The sequence below is a fragment of the Zosterops lateralis genome (genome assembly GCF_965231275.1).
Source record: "Zosterops lateralis genome assembly, chromosome: 3".
Classification (NCBI taxonomy): Eukaryota; Metazoa; Chordata; class Aves; order Passeriformes; family Zosteropidae; genus Zosterops; species Zosterops lateralis.
In genome coordinates this window covers 110431737-110445835 of record NC_139764.1, presented here as the reverse complement: position 1 = coordinate 110445835, position 14099 = coordinate 110431737, and the positions used below count along the sequence as shown (strand labels likewise).

The 14099-nt window shown below is 42.5% G+C and overlaps 1 protein-coding gene across 1 annotated transcript; it reads right to left on the bottom strand.

Annotated features, from left to right (window-relative positions):
- Positions 1 to 910: 910 nt before the first annotated feature.
- Positions 911 to 13806, bottom strand: LOC310907436 (interleukin-17F-like; the record flags this gene model as incomplete). The annotated part of the gene is made up of 4 exons (XM_083857650.1): positions 911 to 1148; positions 1802 to 2046; positions 12614 to 12870; positions 13797 to 13806. The coding sequence occupies 4 exons, from the start codon at positions 13804 to 13806 to the stop codon at positions 911 to 913; spliced, it is 750 nt and encodes a 249-aa protein (XP_083713776.1).
- Positions 13807 to 14099: the final 293 nt, after the last annotated feature.

The following is a 14099-nucleotide window of genomic DNA, read 5'->3' as shown; positions in this document are numbered from 1 at the left end:
ACTCTCGTGAGCTTTCCCCAGGTGGTGTTTCTGTTCCAGGGAAAATGGGTTGAAATGAGTTGGGATGAGATTCACAGATGATGTTGGAGTGGAGTTAAAGCTCAGCAGTGGAAATGCACTCACTGTCTTAGGGGAGGGAGTTTCTTCCCTCCCAGAGAAGTATTCAAAGTATGGTGTTGAACCCACCTTTACAAACCCTTTTTCAGTCAGATAATTAGGTGGACAACTGAGTAGTTGCCCAGTAGAATTTTTTTTCTTTTTTTGCTTCTCCGTGTTTAATGTGAATCTCTTTGATACCACTCTATAAATAATCTTCCTCCAAGTATCTTAACCTCTCTATTGGTTCTCCCTATTTTTTTTTTTTTCATCGTCTTTATATTCTACTGCTGCAGAGGTAGATGTTATCAAGAGAATTTGAGGCTTTAGAGGCTTTAGCATCACGTAAATCTATTTTATGGTCACGATTGAGTGATTTCTTGTCTTATCAGGAATGTTTCTTTAGAAAGAAAGGAGAATATCAAAGAATTTTTCACTGACATTTTTATTACGCAAAGATAAATAAACGTTACCTTAATACTTTAAAAAATTATATTAGAATAATATATTATTATAATATTTTCCACCAGCATAAATAGATTCACATAAATAGACATTTCAAAGTGTAAACTAAGGATGGGTAAAATTCCTATTACTTTTCAGCTTGGTGCATGGAGGTGCCTGGATTCTCAATTTGTGGAGCTCAAGGTTATGGAGGAAAAAGCATTAAATTTTTTTAACTGAGACATCAAATTTTCAATATATTCTGTTATACCCTAGCTAATTTTTATGGCTTGATTCAGCTTTTTGGAGGCTGGATCAGGCCCCTTCCATGCAAGGAAGTTCTCTGTGGCTCTTGCACCTCCATCTCTCTTCAGGCCTGGTGCTGCACCAAGGGGGTGACGCAGGTGCAGCCCACGGTGATCGTTTTCTTCTCCAGCCTGTAGGATTGCTGGCAGCCCCTCTGCTCCCTGCGCAGGACCAGGATCTCCTGGGTGATGGGGACGGAGTTGAGGCCGTGGTCCAGCTGCCCCTCGGGGCTGAGGCACCGCGAGTGGCGGCACTCGGCGTCCGCCAGCAGCCGCGGGAAGCGATCGTGGTCCTCGTCGATCCTGGGGGTTGACAGGAAAGGGAAGGTTTGAATCCAAAGGCAATGATAGTCTGAATGACCATCCCTGCTTGGGAACCTGTGCAACCTCCTAGGGAGGGATAGCAGATCCTCCAAGACTACGGGTTGTTCAGGGATAAAATATAAGTAACTAAATACTGGGTGTTTTTAAATGTATGGCTGCATGCAGCTGCCTTTGCAAGGGACTTGCTTTAAGCAGGCACCAACATGGAAAGACTTTTCAGAAATTATTTGAGCTTTCCAACTAACAGACCCCAAAACCTTCAGTTCCTCCCAAAAACATGAAATGTTGGTGTTAAACCACTGTTGAATTTGGTGCAATATTAACTCTCTGAGCTATTTTTTAATGATGTTTTATGTAAAACATGCTTTGGAAGATAAAGTTTGCCTCAGTATACAAATTAATCAATTAAATTATAAAAGTTGATTGCTTTGCCTTCTGTATATTGCTTAGGCCATGTGTTTCTTTTGTGCTGCTTTCTGTACTGGTTCTCTTTCAAAGAGGATTTACAGAGATGTGGATACCCTCATATTTCCAAAATCTCTCATCTTTGAAGCACTGAAAATAGAGATGAAAGCAGTTTTCTTGGCCAGGGCATCCAGTGTTCTTCCAGGCCATAGGGACAGGGACCATACCTGTAATCCCACGGGGCCAGAGAGCGGCTGCTGACATCCAGAGTGGCTTTGGTGTCCTGGTTGGTGTTGCTGATGCTGAGGTTGACTCTCACAGTTTGGGGGAATTTTGAGTCTTTTTGGTTTGGGCACCCAGCAGATGCTTGCTTGAAGAGATTCTCTGGCTTGAGCCCAGGCTTGATCACCTTCCCATGGGCAGGACTGCTGGCTGACAGCACAGCCAGCAGCACAAGGAGCAGGGCTCTGAGCTGGAGAGAATTGGTACATTTAGGACACAAGACAGGTGGGAAATTCATCTCCAGCCAAGCCAAACTGGTGATTAAAGCCCCTAGTGCAGGTTGGAGTAAATATGGAAAAATGTGCCGTACGTTACATCCCCTTTTGTTCCCATTAACTGATTCTCACAGTGATGAGAGTTATATACACACCTAGTGGAAATCTGGTTGTAGTGTTAAATTACAGAAAATGATACAATACAGAAGATAGCAGAAAGAGTATAACAAAAAGAAAGACACTCTAAGGTTGAGCTGTCAATATGTTTCTTGCCTCAGAGAATGCTGTGGGTGCCCATATCACTGATGTAAAGTCTCATTGCTGCCCCATGAGCATCCTCACCTTTTAGTTATTTTTAATTATTAATGATTTAAACAAGCATTTTAAAGATGGGTGCAGATCCCTGTTCCATCTATTAGAATGTAAATATGTCTCTGTCAAACTGAGGGAAAATAAATTCAGAATTCAAATTCTTACCAGAGAAGCGCAGAAATTTGGAGACATTTTCCTTCCTTCCTTCCTTCTGTTACTGCTTCTGATGCTTCTACTGGGCTCTGCTGAGCTGAAAGTGTCTGGGGACATCTGCTGCTGGACCTTTTATAAGGGTTTCTTGGCTGTGCTAAATAATTGGGAGTAGGTGTTTTTTCCCCCAACCTTCACTGTGGTTTCTGACCATAACCTAAATTAAGAAGTGTATATGTATAGGTTCCATTAACACAGGTGGAATACAGGATATATCTTAGATCTGTAGATGATGTCATTCCTTCAGCCATGTCACTCAAATGGTGACAAAACCACAAATGTTGCAAATTTGTGGGTGCAAAGTATTCAATTTTAAATTGGGATGCTCTAGGTATCAAGCCCAAATATGGCAGGCACAGATTTTGATCTGTTTGCTCCTTGATTGGTCTTATGTTTTTTCACCTAAATTGGGCAGATGTTGGACAGCTGACCACCATCAGATTGCTTTCATATTCTTCCCATGGGCTGGTGAAAGTGAGTAATTCCGTTATAAATTCATCAGGGTGATTTGTCCTGGTGTCTGAGGAGCAACGTTCCTGCTCAAGCTCCATTCTTCTCTGAACTGGCCTATTTTTATTCACGATTAAACCCAAGGTGTGATAACTCAGTGTTGATCAGGATGCTTGGTAATAGTGAGTTCCCAAAAGTCAGTCACTCTTCACAAAAAAAAAAAAAAAAAAAAAAAAAAAAAAAAAAAAAAAAAAAAAAAAAAAAAAAAAAAAAAAAAGTGAACTTTGTTTTGAGTTTGCCACCTTTTCATCTTACTTTCATTTTCCTTCTCTCATGCTATGAGGCAGTGTTTTGTTCCTAAGGAAAGGAGTTTGGGAAGTGTGATGGATGTAGTTAAACTTCCAGTTCCTAAGTTAGGCAGGGGACAGAGAGGTTCCAGAGAAATTTTGTGAAGGTTGAGAGATGCAAAATGACACAAGATACAGGTTACCCAGAGGAGCTGTGGCTGCCCCATCCCTAGAAGTGTCTAAGGCCAGGCTGGACAGGGCTGGGAGCAGCCTGGGATAGTGGAAGGTGTCCCTGCCCATGGCAGGGGATGGAACAGGATGATATTCAAGGTCCCCCTCTATGATTCTAGGATTGTATAACATCAAATCTATTCTCTGATATTTCTTTTTTGAGGAAATACTCCCATCATTTTGCTCTGACAGTGGGTTACGAGTAGCTCAGATGTGCCTCAAAAAGTGACACTCAGTGTAATGTCCTTGAGCTGCTGATCAGAACTTCTCCCAGGTCTCATTTTAGTGGGGATTTTTTAATAAAAATGATGCAGAGCAGATACAGGTATTTTATATTTGCTTAATATTTATACCTAGGTCCAAATTTTACTCAGCTTGTGCCATCCAAAGGAGGATGCAAATAAGGGTAGAATTTAGTTTGCGGGTTCTGGGATATCTGTGACCTACATCCGCTTGTTTAAAAGCTGCTGATGCTTCAGAAATTAAATGTATATTTCAGTTTCCCTCTTCAAGCTAGAGGTGTACAGGTTAAAGGAAACAGTCCTCTCAGAAGGGGTTTTCTCCAATGCCATTTACTGAAATATCCTTCCAAAGTGGGTCAGTTGAATTGCCAATTTTAGAAGCAAAATACGTTTTCGAAAACTTGTGAGGCAGCGGAAGGTCGAGTTCAACCAGCCTGACCCTAAATCCCCTACCTTAAATGCATCGGTGGTTTGGGTTACCTAGGAAGTTGAAAGGTGAATAGTTTAGCATTTGAACATGGCTGATGCAACACAACATTGCAATGGCAAAACAAGCAAAAAAAAATTTTCCATGGTTTATATCGAGGCATGAACGTGTTTATTGGCAGGGTTGTCGTAGGCAAGATGTGAAGGTCTGAGGAGAAAATTTCTGATTTCAAGATTTTTTTCTAAGTTCCAAATAATTATTTTGTAATTCTTAATGCTCTGAAGCAGAAAAAAAAATAAATAAATTATTTATCTCATGAGATTGGAAGTTACCCTATAGGATTTTTCTTATTCTGACACAGCTTTCTCTTAACCAGAGATCTGGAAACTGGGACACTAAAAAAGGCTTATTGAAAAAAAAATAAAAATTAAAGATTATCAAATGCCTTTTGAAATGGAACCTACCTCTTCGCTTGGCTCTGGTGAAAGCTTTCTTGAGAGTAAGTTGCTATTTAAGTACTTTACCTGGCTGAGATTCTTCAGGTGCCCAAATTTGAGTGTTGGCATTTGATGACACTTTCTCCTTTCAGAGAGTAACTTGGAATCACAGACTGGCTGTGCACACCCAGCAGCACCCCCAAGGAGCCAAAACCAGATAAGTTTAGGATTAGCTTAGGGTGTCACCAAACCCAGGGTGGCATCTCCTCCTCGGCCTCACTGAAGTCTTACAGGTTGTAGGAGCCCTCCTCCTATAATCTGGTTGTAAATGATAGAAAATATTACAATACAGAATATATAGAAAATAAATCCTCCTCGCCTTTTGTGCATGCCTTCTTCCTTCTGGGAGGGGGAAGGAGAGGTCACACAAGAGTTTGGGTTGGAAGGGACCTTAAGGATCATCCTGTTCCACCCTCTGCCATGGGCAGGGACACTTTCCGTTATCCAGGTTGCTGCAACCTGGCCTTGGACACTTCCAGGGATGGGGTGGGCACAGGAACCATCCAAGTGCTGGAGCTCTGGAGTCCTGACTGAACTTCCTGTAAATTGAAAGAGAACTTTGCACATCTTTTTAAATTACCATCAGTTAAGTTTATGATACTTCTGTAAAATAAGATTGTTTTTTATTTACAAGTAGGAACACATTTACTTCCTTCTTTCTTTCTTTCTTTCTTTCTTTCTTTCTTTCTTTCTTTCTTTCTTTCTTTCTTGAGAGAATGTATTTTCTTCCTTTTCAATACACATTCTAAATCCCTGTAAATACAGCAGCATTGTCCCTTCTACATGAGTATTGCATGATCCACTCTGCATTGTGGAGGCAATTTCTACGTTAGACTAAGCCTGAGTTCAGTGATGATCTGTGAGAAACTCAAAATCTGATGGAGCAAGACTCTGAGCACTCTGATTAAACACTGATGTTTAATTTTAGTTTAACTTAATTAAATCATGCTGTGAGTGGATGGTTGGGTCAGACACATTCAGAGGTACCCTTTAAACTGATCAAATCCAGAGAAGGGCCAGGAAAATGCTTGGAGGACTGGAGCACCTCTGCTCTGGAGCCATGCTGGCAGAACTAGGGGTGTTCAGCCCTGTGTTGGGTCTTGCTGAGCTCATTTTCCCACAGCAGCTCTCTCAGTGCTGGGCTTTGCATTGGGAGCTGGAAAGGCCTTGGGAACACTCCAGTGTTTTGGCTGCTGCTGGGCAGGGCTGGCACAGCATCAGCTCTGTCCCTCCACTTCCCTCATGCAGGGGCTGGGAGTGGCCAAGATCCTGAGAGGGGACGCAACCAGGACAGCTGCCCCAAATTATCCAAAGGGATATTCCATACCATAGGATGCCAGCTCAGATAAAAGCTTAGGAAAGAAGGAAGATGCTGCATTTTTTATTTTCCATGTTTGCCTTCCAGAGCTCTGTGTGCTGATGCCCTGCTTCCTGGGAAGTGGCCAGATATCACCCACTGATGAGAAGTATTGAATAAAATTATCTTTTTTTTTCTCTTTGCTTGTGCACAAACTTTTGCTTTTGTTATTGTAAACTGCCTTATCTAAGCTGAGGAGTTGTTTCCCATCTTATTTTCTCTCCCCTGTCCAGCTGGGAAGGAGGAGTGATAAAGTGGCTTGGAAAGCACCTGGTGTCCAGCCAAGATCCTTCCACCACAAGCCTGGAGAAGAGAAGGCTCTGGAGAGATTTTACCTCTTCCAGTGCCAAAAGGGGCTCCAGGAGAGCTGAAGAGGGAGTTGGGACAAGGGATGGAGGGACAGGACACAGGGAATGGCTTCCCACTGCCAGAGGGCAGGGAGAGATGGGATATTGGGAAGGAATTGTTCTCCGGCTCAGGCTTCCCCTGGATCCCTGGAAGTGTCCAAGGCCAAGTTGGACAGGGCTTGGAGCAACCAGGGGCAGTGGAAAGTGCCCCTGTCCTTTGCAGGGGGGTGGAATTGGATGAGCTTTTCAGTCTCTTCCAACCCAAACCATTCCATGATCCTATGAAGTCACTGCACCAATCTCCCACCTCTTGATTCTTACACAGGAGACAGAGCAGAAGAACCAAACTCACGTTTTTTCCTCTGTTAAACACCTGTATTTTTCCTCCCCAGCTGCTGCAGTAGAAATGATCATCTGCTTCATGCCTAAATTTTCCAATCACATCTGATGGAGATCACAGTCACTCATTGATTGTGGTTGCTGCCAGTGGTTGAAATGTCCTTTGCATTACTCAGATCTAACGGATGCTCAGTAGCTGAGAAGTTAACTTTAAGAAAATGAGCTGCAAAGTGACATTTTAGGAAAGGGCATTCGTGGAGCATTGAGAGGTCAGTGCTATTTGCCCCAAATCCAGCCCTTACTTTGTGTTCTGATGTTGTTTTATACTACAACGATATAGACTTCGAACTTCAGAAGGCTGAAAATGACTTTTTTTTTTTATTTTATTTTTGGGATGTGTCTTCTTTATGTACTATTTTACACAGACCAATTTGATTGGTGACAAAAAGACAAACTTCTTCTTTCACATTGGTCAGACCAGAGGGACATCAAGAAGAAGTCCCTCCTAGGAAAAGGAATGAAAACATAGGTACAGTTTACAAAAACATATCTTTTGTTTACAGAAAATTCCTTGGGAAAAGAATTTCAGAAAACTAATACATCTCAGGTATGAAACCAGGGCTACAGTGTTCCACCACCCACCAAATTTCAAACCAAATTAAATTCAGAAAACTTGTTTTCTCACCCTGTATCCCAGAGCTTAAACTCAGAGTTGCCAGGCAGGTCTGAGAGGGCAACCTTGCAGAAATAAACTCATTTATAAACTCATTTCTACTGTAGCCATTTTCCTGCTTCCAGGTAAAATCTGAAAATCTTGGTCATTCATTGTGGAATCAAAAAATCATAGAATCATGGAGTAGTTTGGGTGAGAAAGAACCTTTAAATGTCATCTAGTCCAACACCCTGCAATGAGCAGCATCTTCCACAACACCAGCTTGTTCACAGCCCCATCCAACCTGATCTTGGATGTTTCCAGAACCATTTCTTTTTAAGAAGGGAATTTCCTATTTTTCTGGTTTTTTTTTTTTCTTGTAAAGCAATCACTGCTGGCCACAACATTTTGTGTGCAAGGAGGTGTCATAATCCAAAAATTTCACAGAATAAGTGACTCAGAGTGGTTTTGGTGAGAGTTGTAAAAGCACCAGTAGGATCCTAATTTTTGAGCCCTATCACCTCTCTGTGGTTCAATTTGACTTGTTTTTTTTCCTTCAATTTTTTTTTTTTTATTTTAATAAGTAATGGAAATTCACCACTTTTCCAATCATATGCAAATTCCGACCACAGTGCAATGAAGTTTGCAGAATTATCCCAGGGAGGGATTTCAGAGAATAAGCTGAAGGTTTCCTCCTCAGAGACGTGATCTTGTGAAGGTGGGATGGGGACCACAGGGGGGTGACAAAAACCCCATGTCCCATCTTAACCTAAAAGATGCCTCTTAACTACACCTGATCCTTCTGTGCTGATGGCAGGGATACAAGGGCAAAGTGAATAGGTGTGTTCCAGGCCAAATGGACCATCACTGATTCTTTTTCTTCTGGCTGAACTGGCTGTGCTGAGCTCACCTGGGCTAGAAAAGGAATTGTGGTTCTTTTTTTTTTAACCAATGTGAAATTCTGAATGATTGTGGCCTTTGAGCGCTTTGTAAAAAGGAGAGAGCAACTTTTGACATGGGCAAAGAGTGATGGGATAAGGGTAAATGATTTTAAACTGGCAGAGGGCAGGTTTAGATGGGATATGAGGAAGGAATTGTTCCCTGTGAGTGTGGCACAAGTTGCCCAGAGAAACTGTGGCTGCCCCTGGAAGTGTCTAAAGCCAGGTTGGACAGGGCTTGGAGCAACCTGGGATAGTGGAACGTGTCCCTTCCCATGACAGGAGGTGGAACAAGATGATCTTTAAAGGTCTTTTCCAACTCAAACCAGTCTGTGACTCTGTGATTAGAGGGAACATGACAAATGGAGTCAGAGCAATGAGCTTTTGGAACATAGAAAAGGTGATGAGAGGTTGATATTCTGACTGCTCTTCACATTACCAGTGAAAGCCACCCTGTGCCGAGCAGTGGGAAGGTTGTATAAACATACAGGACTGACAAGTGCAACTACAATCAAACTATTTTCCCTTTAATTAGTTAAGGAATTGCTAGAAGCTCTTCCATTATAGCAGCTGAATTTACTCTCTGTTTTTACACATTTCCCTTTATATTATTTTTACTACGAAGACTGAAATGCTAAAATGAAATGTGCCTACACTTCCACCACAGAGAAATCCTCTTGCTGCTTCCTACACCTTCCAAAGCCTGTGAAAACGTTCATGCCATCCCTTCAGAGACACACCCTCCAGTGCCCTCACCTCTACTGCCTCCCCTGATGCCCAGGCTGGTTCCCTTGGCACAGCAGCAGTGAGGGAGATGCCAGAACATCACAGGGCTGCTGTGGTGCACAACATCTGATGGCTGATAAGCAGCTCGTACGAGAAACACAGAAGGCCAAGTACCCAAATGTCTCATCATCCCAGCCTGAAGCTGGTTTGCAAAGGATCCAAGCAGGGCTTTACCATATAAAGTTGCACCAAGCAAAGTTAATCAGGTGATGGGGTGAATGCTAATCAGAATGTTAATCAGGGTGATTGCTTGTCTGTCCTATTTTCTTTGTTTGTTTGCAGTGAAGGGAAGATTGGCAGAGGGTTTCTGCACATTTGCAGGAGAACTTTGCTCCTTCAGGGGAGAATAAATGGGGTTTTAAACTGGATTAAATGGTCTCATACCCTGAGAGAACCTGGATATAGCTGGTGGAAGAGCAGAAAAATGGTAGTGGGTCAAGAGGTGGGTCTTGGTCCTCTCTGGAAATAATTATGGAGAGGAGAACAGTGTTGGTCTCAGGGTGCTCAGCAATCCAATTATCCTCCTTGATAATGATGCCCAAAGTATTTTGTGTGGTCAGTGTTTGCCTTTGTAAGACTGAAATAATGAAGTGGATCATATCAAGTTTACACAAGTCTTCTATTTGGAATCTTTTCAATGTCAATATACAGGCAAATGTTTTTATTTCATATGAGGAGAACTGGCTTCTGGGATGAATGCAATGCTTCATGAAAACTGACAGTTGTGGCAATTAATGCCCAATAAAATTGCACTTTATTGCACACCCATAAATCTCTGTGGAATGTTCTGAAAGTGGATTTTATTTGCACCCTTGTTTTTATTCACTGTGAGCAGGGGCTTTGCTCAATGCAGAATTGCTGAAGGCTGTTTCCAAAGAGGTTTGGACTTTAGATCTCAAGTACACAGAAATTGGATCAATTTTTTGTACTTTCTGATGACAGAGGAACTTGGTCATTTCTAAGAATTATTTCTCTCCTGAATTTAGTAATTTCTGACCTTGGTTATCTCATAATTGTTTGGATAACAAAATTCAATGGAAGAGTGTTTTTTTTTTTTTTGGTTTTTTTTTTTTTTTTTGTTTTTTTTTTTTTTTTTTCAATTAATCAGTGTAAAAAATCACATTAGCAGTGATGAAGGGAAATGAGAGAAGGTGATAGACAATCACTGAGTGTGACATATGAAAATGCTGCTGTCTCCACTCCCTTTTATTCCTGCTGTGCCAGGAACTAAATCGTATGGATGCCCTTGTCTTACAGAGCTTGGCAGAGGAAGGAGTGAGATTGTCCTGCTGTGCTCATTCCATTGCAGAGAAAGCTGAACCATGGTAATTTTAACATTTTGTGCTATTTCTTGCTTTCCAAAGCATTCTTGGTGGACCAAAATGGTTCATAAATTCACAAGAAAACAAAATATTTTTTGTTCTTTTTATAAGATAATTGAACAGGTAAAGAAACTGGATTTTTGGTCCTTATTGGTGCAAGATGGTTCATTACATATCATCATCAAACTCAGTTATGAGCTTTGAGTATTCAAAAGACCTTTCCTTTTAATAGCTGTTGGTGCTTTCTATTGTTTCTCATTTACAGCAGTGTAGGAAATGTCTGTCTGGAATATCTGGGTTTAATAATTGCTGAAATTCAGGAGGAACAGAAGATGGGGAGGATACCCTTTGCCAAGCTACCCTGATGCAAAGGATGCTTACTAAGAGGGAATATCACATCAAGAAGCTAGATTTTAATTTATGTCCTGTTTTGCACATTTTATTTACATTTGCTCATGTTATTGAGCAGGTAGACACAGGTACTTTTTCCCTATTCACATTTTTGTCAAGATTTCTCGGGGTACTTGGCAGGACATTTGGCTGAAATCTCTTTTACTTTTTAAGTTGTGGGACTATTTCCAATTACGTCCTGGTTCTCCAGGGTGCTCTTTTTATTTTGGGGCTTGCTCTGCCCACTGTTGGGAGGCTCTGGGGTTCCACAGCCCAGTGCTGTGCTCTGCAGTTGTCCTTTGCAGTGATGTGGGGCTGAGCAAACCCAGGTTGTGTGGAGGTTGCAGTGAGATATGAGGTGTCAAAAATCCCCTTTTGACTCATTCCCAGGTAAAACTGAGAACAGTTCACATCAAATGCTCAGAAACCTTCAGGGAATTAGGACTGTGAAGGTGGTTGAGATCCATGAAATGTCAGGGGTGACACAGTCCTTGCCCAGGATGAATTAATTGTGTATCTGGAGTGAAAGGGAATAGAATAATGGAATGGTTTGGGTTGGAAGGGACCTGAAAGCTCATCTCGTTCCAACCCCCTGCCATGGGCAGGGACACTTTCCACTATCCCAGATTCCCCAAACCCTGTCCGATCTGGCCTTGGACACTTCCAGGGATGGGGCAGCCACAGTTTCTCTGGGCAACCTGTGCCAGGACCTCCCCACCCTTGGAACAGTTTATCTTTTGACCTGAATTTACTAAACTTTCTAGACTCAGGAGCCTTTTGTGTGTCTGGGTTTTCCAGATGACATTGCTGAAAAAATGAAGTTGTGCTCCATTTCATCTGGGAAGATCTGCACTTTCTGTCCTTTTGGATCGAGAGATCCAAAATGCTTTGGAACAGACTGATGCCACTCCTCATTCTGCTGCTCCATGCTGTTTCCTCCTCATCCATCTAGCAAAAAAATAATAACATTATGGATGATGCACATTTTGATATACATTTGTTCATTTATTTATTAACAGCTTTGAATTTTTTTTTAATGGGGTAAAGCTTGGGAACAACCAGCTAAGCTGAATGTCTGAAGTTAGACATCTGAATTCATGGCCTGGCTCAGAGAACAGGTCAGCAAAGCCATTTCCAAGTTGTTTGGCTGTTTTTCTTCATTAGCTGCAGCGTGGTATGGGCGGGAAGATTCAGAAGATACTTCTCATGGAGATTGTGATCTGGTGTGTGTGTGTTGTGGCTGAGTGGATATGGGGATAACTGACATCAAAAACCTTTTCTGTGCAGATTATGGTTATTTATAGCTCCTTTTTTGCATTAAATAAGTAAGAAAGACACTTGGACACAGAGAGTTTTCAAGAATATGTTGCCCATGGGTTTTTTTTTTTTATTATTTTTTAAATAATTTAATCACAGATTACTTGGGCTGGCAGTGCTCAGCAAAAGGAGGAGTGTGTGATGCAAGTTTGATAGGGAAATGAAATAAAGATGGTTGTGGCTCTGCAGATCCACATTGACTTAGAAATCTGCTGAATGTTTTGGAGCCAACAGCTTGAGCCTCTGGTAATCATGGAATGGTTTGGGTTGGAAGGAACCTTAAAGCTCATCTCATTCCAACCCTCCTGCTGTGGACAGGGACAATTTCCACTAGACCAGGTTACTCCAAGACCCACCTAAGCTGGCCTGAAACACTTCTAGGGATGAAGGAAACTCTGCTTGCAGTGATGCTTATGAAAACCAAAACCTATCCCAAACCTTTCCAGGCGCCTCATCCCCAGGTGCACCTCTGTAGACGTTGGGAGCAGTAGAAGATCCATCCTTCAGGAAGGGCTGGCGGGGCTGAGCTGAGGCAGAGGGAGGAGGCAAACCTTCCTGGCATGGTGTTTTCCACACTGCTATAGCTGGTTGAAGGGGACCAAACCTCCAGGGAAGACGGGCTTGGTTCCGTTTGACCAGCCAGAGCAGAGCATAGCTCCGGGCCATGGCATGCGCTGGGCTCCGCTGCTCCCCACCTGCAACGGGAACGGGACACGTCAGACAGGGGACAGGGGACAAGGACAGGGACAGGGGACTGAGCTCTGCTCACAGGAGAGGACAGCACTTATGACACCACCTTAAGAGACCCCACTGTTCTTCAGAGAATCATGGAATGGTTTGTGTTGGGAGGGACCGTAAAGATCATCTTGTTCCAAGTTGCCCTTCACGCAGCTCTTTCCTTCCTGCTTCTTTCTCTTTTCCTATTTTCCCTCTTTTTTTTTTTTTTTTTTTTTTTTTAATACTGGAAAAAAGGAAAAGTTAGGAGGCAAGGAAAGACCTCCCTCCTTTGTCCATTGAAGGGAAGTCACCTGCCAGTTGTCAGTCAGAGCCACCCTGAGCCCTCCAGCTGTACCTGGAGCCTCAGCAAGGAGACAGCTGCCAGAGACCACGAGCAGCAGGGCATGGGGCAGCTTCCAAACAGGACAAAAGCAACATTTTTCCAGCCCTGTGCATAGGCCCCTTTCCATGTGCATGTGATTTTTCGGGGACTTAGAGTGGTTGGATCATTAAGGTTGGAAAAGGCCTCTAAGATCAAGTCCAAGTGACTTGATACATTTTTCTCTGAAAAACATTTTGATTAGGAGGGGGTTTTCCCTCTTTTTCTTTTCTTTTTTTAAAATTCTCTTTTTTGTCTCACTGCTCAGTGTTGGGAGGAATATTAGTTAGAGTAACCTCTGGACTCCTGTGCTTGCTTCATACTTTCTCTTTGTTCATTGGGGTATTCATTAGCAAGGGAAGCATCAACAGCTTAAATTTGATATTCCCCATGAAAATATCTACCTTACTGCCAAAGAAACACATCCTACAATCTTCCAGTTACAACATTCACTTAATACTCCACCCCACCAGCACTAGAATGTTGCAAACTTGGCAAAATTTAGGAAGAATTAGAGTTTTTTACCTTCTGTCATGGTCTGGGTGTGGACACACAACCAGAGGATGAAGGGGAAAAGAGAATTAAAACAGTGGCCTTGACCTCCCAGACAGGCCATAAGTTTTCCCAAACCTTAGCCCTGTGTCTGGGTTATTTCTTCTCCTGTGTCCTTGCCACTGTGTGTGTGCCTGTAACTCAATCCTGGCCTGTGCTGTGCAGGAAGAGTCACTGCTGATCCCAGGCTCTGGCAGAACAGGCTGAGAACAGCTGCAGAAAGTAAATAAGGGATGGGATTCCACTCCAGGGTTAAACCCCAAATTTATGCAGCCA